The 10,253-nt window shown below is 38.9% G+C and overlaps 1 protein-coding gene across 6 annotated transcripts in view; it reads right to left on the bottom strand.

Moving 5' to 3' along the window:
• Positions 1–2,390: 2,390 nt before the first annotated feature.
• The window catches only part of LOC100913664 (cytochrome P450 4F3), a 108,561-nt gene continuing 100,698 nt past the window's right edge, over positions 2,391–10,253 (bottom strand). For all 6 annotated transcript variants that reach the window (XM_031947944.1, XM_031947943.1, XM_012544139.3 and 3 more), the window contains 7 exons: positions 8,421–8,691; positions 6,529–6,595; positions 6,120–6,249; positions 3,437–3,570; positions 3,220–3,284; positions 2,913–2,995; positions 2,391–2,716 (listed from right to left, as the gene is read on the bottom strand). In XM_031947944.1, coding sequence (XP_031803804.1) covers positions 2,506–2,716; positions 2,913–2,995; positions 3,220–3,284; positions 3,437–3,570; positions 6,120–6,249; positions 6,529–6,595; positions 8,421–8,691 — 961 coding nt within the window. In that variant the 3' untranslated portion in view covers positions 2,391–2,505. The remainder of the gene's footprint in view (positions 2,717–2,912; positions 2,996–3,219; positions 3,285–3,436; positions 3,571–6,119; positions 6,250–6,528; positions 6,596–8,420; positions 8,692–10,253) is intronic.

Here is a 10,253-nt window from a genome sequence, read left to right as displayed (position 1 = left end):
TGGATTCACAAGCTAATGGAATTCTTCAAGAACATGATCATAAGAGTATGGGACCATACTCTCTGTATATAGGTAGAGTGGGGTTCTGCTATTAATTTATTTGTTGGAATTTCTGAATTCTCAAAAAGTTCTTTAATGCGTATGTGTCTTTGATGTTTGTAGCCAGTGTGAAGAATAGATACCTCTTTGTAGAGCTTTAATCTCTATTAAAATGTGATAAGAACTGAACCTATAATAATAATAAATAATAATAAAGAAACTTCCTTTGCCAGTGCAGGCTATCAGCTTCTGTTGGAATCTTTACAAAGTGTTAAGTCATTGGAGTTGATAGAGACAATAATTATCTAATTTAGCATGGTTCAATATGATTGATTTGATCTTAGGAGGAGATATTTTGGGCCAGAACTTGAAACAAGATACTAAGTACAACTGATAGAAACGATGCTTGTGTTCATACCTTTAGAGAGCTCATAAGTATCTAAGTACTCAATGGAGTTCACATGTTTGGGAGATTTCAGGCTTAGTATGAGATATCCGAATTCACACTTCCCTTAGGGCCAGAGAGCACTCTGGGAGATAACCCAGAATCCCTCTCTCTCCAGAAGGAGGAGTTAACCTTTGGGAGATCATATATATATATATATATATATGAAGCTCTTAGAGTTTGACAGAGTTTTCTTGGGAACATTGACTGGGGTCGGAGAGGAGCACTCTGGGAGGAAGCCCACAAGCCATCTGTCCAAGGCAAGAGATTCATTGCATCTTCCAACTTGGTGCTGGCTGGAGGCTGAAGAAAGCAGAGGCAGAAGTGAAGGACAAAGCTGCAAGAGCTCTTGCAACCAGGCAGAGAGACAGGCCAGAGCTAACCAGGCTATATTGAAGGACACAATAAAAGATTTGAACTCTCTTATGACCTGGCTGTGTTTTGGAAAAAGAACACCAGAAGCTTCCCTACAACTTGTAATTTTAAAGAGCTGATTGGGCACTTTGAACAGTTAAGTGATTTGCTCATGATAAAACAGTCAGAATGTGTCAGAGGCAGTATTTAAAGTCAGGTCTTCTTGTCTCGAGATCATCTTTCTCTCCCCCATATCATGGTATTTATCATCATCATCATCATCATCATCATCATTTTTAGTATTAAAGAGTCATGATGACCTGAGTTCAAATTATGCCTGACATAGCCTAGGCAAGTCAACCTTTCAGACAATTCTTTATAGTTGTAGGTTGCAGAGCAGTTAGTTACCTATCTGCTTTAGTGGGGATTTCACATTTCAAAGATGTAAAATAAATAAATAAATACCTATGGATCACCTTTAGTTCACAACATTTCCTAGTGTGACCTGCATCAGACTAAAATATAATTGGGAAATATTTAACAAAATAAATTAAAATAAATAAAACAAATGATATTACACTTTAAACCTGTCAATATGTAGCCTTAGAGATTCTTGTATGTGTATTATTAGCTTCCATTTCTAATTGAGTTTGGTACCCTCTCTGCCAAAAGGATACTACTGTACACAACTATGACCATAGGATCCTAGTTCCAGAGAGACTTTCCAACATTAAACACACAATTTTAGCACTTCAAACACTTCAAGGAATCTTATGTCATACAGTCACCAAATTAGAGGTTTAGGCTGAAGGCCACTGAGTCCTGTCCTCTCATTTTACAGATAAGGAAACTGAGGTCCAGAGACATTAATTTATCTTTCCAGATTCATACAGATAGTAAGAACATGAGGTAGAATTTTCTGGTACCAAGCCTTGCACTTTGTCCATATTGGGCCATGCTTCTATAGAATATCAATCTCAGTGAACTTATGTTGGAGTCAAAATATACCTTTAATTGAAAATGGGAGCAGCTGTTCCTGAGAGATTGCACTGATATACAGTTTCCTATGATTCTGAAATCCTGAGAAACATGCTACTGTTGGATATTGTGAATAAATTGGCTTTGGCTATATGGAAGTAGGTTTGAATGTAGATTATTGGTAGGAGTGTGATCACTGGGATTTAAGCTGTGTGTAAAGGAGGAGTACAAGGTTGTTGATTCTGCAGCCAAAGAAAATTAATTCAACCTGTGCTTCTGATGCTTAATTAACTGCAACTTAACTAAATCTCTTCATCTCCCTAATCCTCAGTTATGGTTTGGAAATCCTTTCTAGCTGTTCTTCTGGAATTATCTGACCTCTTTCTCTGATTGGAAGGGATTTTGGAGAAGGGATGTTAAATGACAGAGGGTGGCAGAGACTGAGCTGGAGATACCTTCTAACCCTCTCCTTTTTTATTCCAGAGCTTGGGGCCAGGAACACAACATCCTGCCTTCTCTCTCCTGTCCCAACTTCTTCAGTTCTTTAGGCAGAAACACAGAGTAAAAGCATATATATAGTATGTTGAAGTATTTTTATTTAAAAGAATTACAATCAAGATTAGGATTGCTGGAAAGGCAAGTAGAAAGCAGGCTTCCATACTCAAAAGCAAAAGAATATATTCCAGCCATTATTCCTGAGAGGTTTCTGAGAGGTGCATGTCAGGGCTGGACAGATCCAAAAGAGGTTCTACCTTCAACCTCAGACCGTTTTCTTCTCTGAGAATAATTTCTGGCTTCCTTCGGACTGGGTGTTTATCAGGGAGGACTCGGAACCTTAACAGGGTAAGGGCCAGCACAACCTTCAACTCAGACAAGGCAAAGTTCTGTCCAATGCAGTTCCTGCTCAAAGAAAGAGGAGATGGCAATTCCCACACTTTGATTCTAGGATTCTCATATACTGAGACTGGGCCTCCAACTCCCTTCATGGGGACATAGGAATAGGACCTTTGATGGACACAACACCCTACCCTGACCTGGAAGGGATAAAAACATCACCCAGGGAGCTCAGGAAAAGACAGAAAAAAAATTGACTTACCTGGATCCAACTGAGAAGGGTATAAAGGCCAGGGGTGAAATCTTTTCTGGGTTGTTGGTGTCAAAGCGATGTGGGTCATAAACCTAAGGTATTGAGAGGATCTTGTTCACCCTAGACATACAATCTTCCTCTTGCCTAGGATACTGATCTTCAATATAGCCAGACATCTCCTGGAGTAATCAAAGCTTCCCTCTCTTGCCTTCAGGGCTCCCAGGATTTGGTTTAGAGTTTAGCACCACCCCAATCCCCATGAATGTCCCAATTACTTATCTTTGACTAGTTCAGGAGTATTTCTGAATAGAGATACCTCAGGTTTGGGCCACACAGCAGGGTTATGGTGAATTCCAAAGATGCTGATCAGGCAAATGTTTCCTGTTGGTCAGAATAGGACTTATGACTTGTGCCTAATGTGACTTGTAAATTCTACCTATGGATATAATGAACCAACCTCCCAAATGGGTCATAACCACAAGATTTCTTTCACCCCTTCCCCTTGTTCTAGTATGAGCCCCTAGTAAATGAACCTTTAGGAATGATCCTCCCATCAGGCAACTGGATGTCCTTTGTGCAGTAGCGGGAGACCATGGAAACTGGTGAGTGCAGCCGGAGGCTTTCTTTAATGCACATGGTCAGGAAGGGCATCTGGACCAGATCATCCCTAGAGACAAGATCCCTGTCAGCTCCAGCAGAATGGGGGAGAGGATTTCCTCTCTCCTCAGAAAGGATAGAGGGAACAATATTAACATGGAAAACCCTGATAATCAGAAGTTGAGGGATAGAGCAAGTCTATAAGTCCTTGAAACTCAGTCACCATGAAGTTCAACATATCAAAAATTGTGTGAAGAGAATGGGATAATGACTTTGAGAGCCAGGATTCTTACATTCCAAACTTTGGAGGGTATTGATAGAAATATGAATTAAGAGAAAATTGGGGGAATACAGAACTCAAAAATAGATCTTGTCTGTAGCAGAAGGCAAACTCTGGAAAACCAGGCTGTTTCCTGAAAAGAGTAGGCAAAGCTACTCCCTGTAAAGACAAAGGACTCCTGTGCTCAAAGTCAAGGTTCAGAGCTGCTCAGAAAGCTTGGAACAGTGCTCCATAGACCCCAAGAACACAGCTAGACCTTAAAAATAAAAAAATTTTTAAAAAGTAAACACTAAAAGATAAGAAAAGAAAATGAGCAAGAAAAAGAAAAGAACCTTGACCTTGACCTTAGAAAGCTACCATGGTGACAGGCAGACCAAAACTCAGATGAGGACAGAATGTCCATAGAGGAAATCTAAAAATGATATAAATTAGTCTCAAGTCCAAAGAGGCTTCTTGGCAGTGCTCATAAAAGACTTTAAAAGGCAAATAAGAGAGTTAGAAGAAAAGATGAGAAAGGAAATGAGAAGTATTCATGAGAGAGTCAACATCTTAGTAAAGGAAAGAAAAAAAAATTGTCTAAAGAAAACAACTCCTTAAAGAGTGAAATTTACCAAATGGAAAAAAAGATATACAAAAACTAACTGAAGAAAATCACACATTAAAAACTAGAACAGGGCAAATGGAAGCTAATGACTTTGTGAAACAGCAAAAATCAGACAAACTAAAAAGGATGAAAAAATGGAAGAAAATGTGAAATACCTCATTGGAAAAACAGCTGACCTGGAAAATAGATCCAGGAAAGATAATTTAAAAATTATTGACCTATCTGAAGGCCAGAACAACAACAACAAAAAACCTGGATAACATTCTACAAGAGATCATTAAGTAAAACTGCCTGGATATTCGAGAAACAGAGGGGGAAATACTGATTGAATGACTCCATCTATCACCTTCAGAAAGAGAACCCACAAGGAAAACCCCAAGGAACATTGTTATGAAACTCCAGAACTACAAACTTGAGGGGGAAAAAATACTGCAAGCTGTCAGACAAAAGCAATTCAAATATCAAGGATCAACAGTCAGGATTACCCAGGATCTGGCAGCTTCTACAACAAAGCATCAGAGGGCCTAGAATACCATATTCCAGAAGGCAAAGGACCTGGGGTTACAACCAAGAATTGACTATCCAGAGAAATTCAGCATCATCTTTTAGGAAAGGCTATGGAACTTCAATAAAATAAGAGACTTTCAATCATTTCTATTGAAAAAAAAAAAAAACTAAAATGAAAATGTAATCTACAATCACAGGACTCAAGAGAAGCATGGAAAGGTAAATGGGGGGGGGGGGAATATATATTATTTAAAGGTTAAACTGTTTGCATCCCTAGATGGGAAAACAATATCTGCAACTCTTGAGAATTGTATCTGTCAATGGGGCAGACAGAGGGGGGCATTCATAGGCTGAGAGTGTGGTTGTGAATGGACTCTGATGTGATAACATTAAAGATATTAAGGGTTGGAAAAAAATCTGTACTGGAAAAAAGAGAAAAGAGGAGGTATAATGGGAAAAATACCTCACATGAAGAGGTGCAAAAGATCTGTTACAATGGAGGGATAGAATGGAGGGGGAATGAGCATTGTCTGAGGCTTGATCTCATCAGTTTGGGCTCTAAGAAGGAATAATAATCATTCAGTTGGGTATAGTAATTTTTCTAACCCTATAAAGAAATAGAAAGAGAAATAGGAAAAGGGAAGGACGAGATAGAAGGGAGGGCAGAAACACTAGGGGAAAGTGTAAGAGAAGAGAGGGAAGGATGATAGAAGATAAAGTAGTAGGTGGAGTGAGTTTAAAAAAATACTAGAAAGATAAGGAGAAGGGGTAATAGGAGATAAGATAGTGCATAGAGTAGATAAAAAAACACAGTACTAAGGACTGGATGGAGAGAGAGAACAAAAAGTATATACAGGGGAGAAAATAGGATGGAGGGAAATACAGAGCTGGTAATCATAACTGTAAATGTGAATGAGATGAAGTCTTCCATAAAACAGAAGTGAATGGCAGAGTAGATTTAAAAACAGCATCCTAAAAACAAAAACCAGAAACCCAACAGGAGCCTGGGGAACCTACATGAGTAAGGGAGAACACCAGGTTGTAGCCAGCATCCAGACAGTCAACAAAACAATATATCAAGCCCTGATTTGTAGGAACTGTTGATTTTTGACTTTGGAAACTTAACAATGAGCTCTTACAAAACAATTATAGCTAGCTCCAGAATACTTAAGGGTTCATCATACCCACACCATCATAGGTTCCAATCTTAGCATCATCCCATACTGACCATTCAATCTCCTCTGGCTGACGATCTCCCAGGAGTTCTTTTATTTCCTGACGGCAGCGGTCCTGATATTCCTGATGCTGGGCCAGATTATAGAGAGCCCAAGAGATGCCACTTGCAGTTGTATCATGACCTAGCATGTGGAAAAGAAAGGAAATAAGAGAATCCCAAAGAAGCTATATGAGGCAAGAGCAGAGCTCATCATGTGTCAGACAGAAGAACATTCCCATTTCCCTAGCATTAGTCTCTGTATCAGGTCTTGAACCTATGGCATGGGACTTATGAAACACCCTCCATATCAACTCTAGTTCAAGTCAGTTGGGCTGGTATCAGGGGTAAGAAGGAAATGAAAAATCCCAACTCTTTCCCAAGCACCCTCAGCCCTACCCCTTCTGTCCTATTTGAAACTGACCTGCAAACATGAAAGTGTCAGCTTCTGCCTGGATGTCCTTGTCTGACAGAGCTTTTCCATCTTCATCCTAGAACAGAGCCCTTTCTGTTGTTGATCCTTCCCTTCCAATAAGAGAGCCTACTTAGATGGTCTAAGGCAGAAACCTTCAACCCCTTTTAGTTGGCACAGTGGAAGAGCATGGAACTTGGAAGTCAAACTTTAGGCTCTGTCACTCTGGGCAAATCCCTTAACCATGCTATCTAAACAGTGATAAACTAACAGAATTGTTGTGAATAGCAAATAAGTTACATATAAAGTGTATCTTGCCACAAAGGGATTCTTTGGTTAACTTAAAACTATTGTCCATAATTCTTATGGCACCTAGAACCAATCCTCCCTAGGTTTCCAAATCCAAAGGTTTCTTGATGTACCTAGAATCTCAGAACCCACTCAGCTGAAAATAGGTGAAACCACTAACACACAATCCCATAATGCTAGTATTATCCAAAGTGCAAATATTCTCTGTTTTAGAGACCTTCCAAAACTTTGGGGTCTTTCTAAAAGCACGTTTAATATTCCTTGGTAAATCAAGAAGCAATCATAGGTTCTCCAAGATATGAATATAGAATCTAAGACTTTCCTAATATACTTAGAAATAGCCTCAGGAAACCACACACACACACACACACAGAATTTCTCCCCTTCCCTTTTTCCTCTCTTTCTTCCCTTTCCTCTCCTTTCTTCTCTCTTCCCTGTCCTTTCATTTTTTTCCTTTCTCATCCATTCTTACTTCTATTTTTATCCTTCTATCAAATCTATATCTATCAATCAATCATCTCTATCTGTATCTATCTACCTACTTATTTCATCAGAAACTCCTCTGATATATAAAGAACCAAAAGAGATATATTATAACAAATCTAGACTGTGTAAAAATATTCTGGCATACCTACAACTACAGAGTTACTTTTGGATATGTTATAATTCTAATGATTTCTCTTATAAACTGTATTGGCATTGTTGTCTAGTTATTGAAGTTGTGTCAGATTCTTTATGATCCCATTTAGGGTTTTCTTGACAAAGATATTAGAGTGGTATCCTTCTCAAAATCATTTTACAAATGAGGAACTGAGGCAAAGAGGATTAAGTGATTTTCCCAGGGTCACACAAATCTGAAGTCAAATTTGAACTCAGGAAAAAAAATGAGTCTTCCTGACTTCAGGTTCAGCATTCTTACTTTTATTGAGAATCATTGTTAGTTTGTAATTGTGGTTTCTTGTCCTGAGTGAATAAATAGGATTAACGGAAGGAGGCTAGTAAAGAAAGCAAGTTTGACTGTGTTCTTACATAGTAATGGGAAGTTGCTGGTTTTGTACGGGAGGGAGATGTTGTAGATTAGAGGAAAGGTAGTATCACCTACCTGCCCCGCCTTATATAGGTGCTACCCACCTATGCCTAGATACACCTAGAACAAGTCACAATAATATTTCTAGCTTCATCTAAAATTTAGAAAATTCTCTTTATATACCTAGAGCCAAGAAGATTTTTTCATTGTTAGAACAAATCACAGAGATACATTCTGCTTAGACACCAAGAAACAATGAGGAGGTAGCTATTTCATTCTAGCATCCAGAAGGGTAATATATCCTTGACCTACACACTCAATGTTCTATACAATTTCACAAAAGTTTAGGTTCCCTAGGAAAAGATAGCTTTTGAAAAAGATGGCAACAGTCAGGTGGACTAGGGCATCCATTCTATATTGCATTCTAACTCTGATATCTAAGGCTGCAGACCCTCCTCTCTGCCAAAGTCCTTCATGCCCCTTATATGTTCTCTCCCTCTCTTCTTTGGAACTTCCACAATGCTTTCATCTTTCTCCTCGCATTCCATTCTCCAAGCTTGATACTCACTTTGGCCAATAGGAGAATGTCTATGAAATCGATGGTCTTGCTTTTTCTCTTGTTCCCAAGAAAGGCCTCAGTCCCCTGTTGGGCAAGGATATGACGTCGTTCCTGGATGACAGCATTGGAGAAATCATGCACCAGATGGCAAGCACGAGAGAAACGCCTTCCTTGGCTGGTGAGATTGTACAGGGTATCCCAATATAGAAGTGGATTATTATGGCGCTTTGCCACAAGGGAACTCAACTCCAGGATAGCTGAGATGTAGGCACTTGGTTTCCTGATGAAAGGATAAGGTCAGGGGTCAGATCCAGCAGGGAGAGAACCCCAACCATTCAGACTCTAGATAGCCCAGAATGATTTCTATAATTTCCTTCTAAATAGTTCACAACCTTCCCACCACTAATGGGTAGAGAATGGGAAAGGACTTCCCCGAAGCTTGATTGATTTTAGTACCCAGAGAGAAAAGAGAGGAATCTGGCTTCAGGGGAATGGCTGACAACTTGGGTTAACACAATAGGATGAAACTTGTCTGGGACATCATACTGGACTGCATCCAACACATAAAAGCTGAAAGAAATAGCTGTTGGGATCTGAATTCATGGAAAATAACCCTGTCTATGAAGAACTCTGGTAGTGCTAGAGAGAGCAGGAAAAAAGTAGGAATTCATAGCTTTGGGGAATGATTATCCTTTTGGGTATCCCTTTTTGAGTGCATTCCTCCAAAAAGGGACAATAGTGTACATGACCAGGCTGACAAGCTGCCTGCTATCTCAGCCATGTTCTCAAAAGGATATAACTATATGCCATACCCCAACTCAGCTTCTGAGTACATTCTTCTCTCCTAGAGGATCCTCATATGCGATGTTAGGGGACCTTTCCCACTATAAGTCATAGAATCAAAAGACTTGAGTTTCAAATCCCACCTCCATTCTTTCCTATGTGATTTGGGGAAAATCATTTAATCTTCTTTCTTCAACTTTCTCATATGTAAAAAGGATTTTCAATTTCATGTGTAATCATCTTTTTTCCCCTATTCTACAATGTTGCAGAAAAGCTTGTTTTATTTCTTAAGTTTTGGGGAGAAATAGTGAGTTGGACTACATGACCTGTGAGATGCCTTCCTAGTCTTCCTCTATAATTAGGATCTTACATTCCTCCTTGAACAATCTATGCAAACATTCAATGCAAAAATTGGAAAATAGACAAAGGAACAGACATTAAAATGAACTACCATTATTTTCTACAGAAGACTTATCAATGTAAAATAATCACTACTGATAAAAGGTCAAAAGACCCCAAAAGCTGCTTTAGTTAGCAAAATCTTTGCCTACTGGAGAGGTAGGGAAGTCAGAAGTAAAACCATTTTCAAATACAGGTATTAAAAGATGATAGCAATGTTATCATTTCATGTGGGGAAAAGTGGTGGAAATAAAACTGAGTTTACAGGAAGCTTAGAAGGAAATCCATTTAAACACAATCATTTTGAAAATACTTAAAAATGAAATTGGAACTGTGACAACAGATTAAAAAATGGAAAATGTCTGTCAGGATTTATATAGGATAGTTTTTTCTTTCAGTGATCGAATTACTACATCTAGACACTACATTTAAACCTCTCAATCCTTGACATGTTGCATGCAGGAGTAAAATTGATGCTAAATAATAAATGTGGGAGCAGCTAGGTGGTGCAGTGGTTAGAGCACCAGCCCTGAAGTCAGGAGGACCTGAGTTCAAATCTGGTCTCAGACACTTAACACTTTCTAGCTGTGTGACATTGGGCAAGTCACTTAATCCCAATTGCCTCAGCAATAATAATAATAATAATAATAATAAATGTGG

The sequence above is a fragment of the Sarcophilus harrisii genome, chromosome 1, assembly GCF_902635505.1.
Source record: "Sarcophilus harrisii chromosome 1, mSarHar1.11, whole genome shotgun sequence".
NCBI classification, from domain to species: Eukaryota; Metazoa; Chordata; class Mammalia; order Dasyuromorphia; family Dasyuridae; genus Sarcophilus; species Sarcophilus harrisii.
The sequence above is the reverse complement of the archived record's forward strand: the minus strand, read 5'-3'. Positions and strand labels throughout refer to the sequence as shown.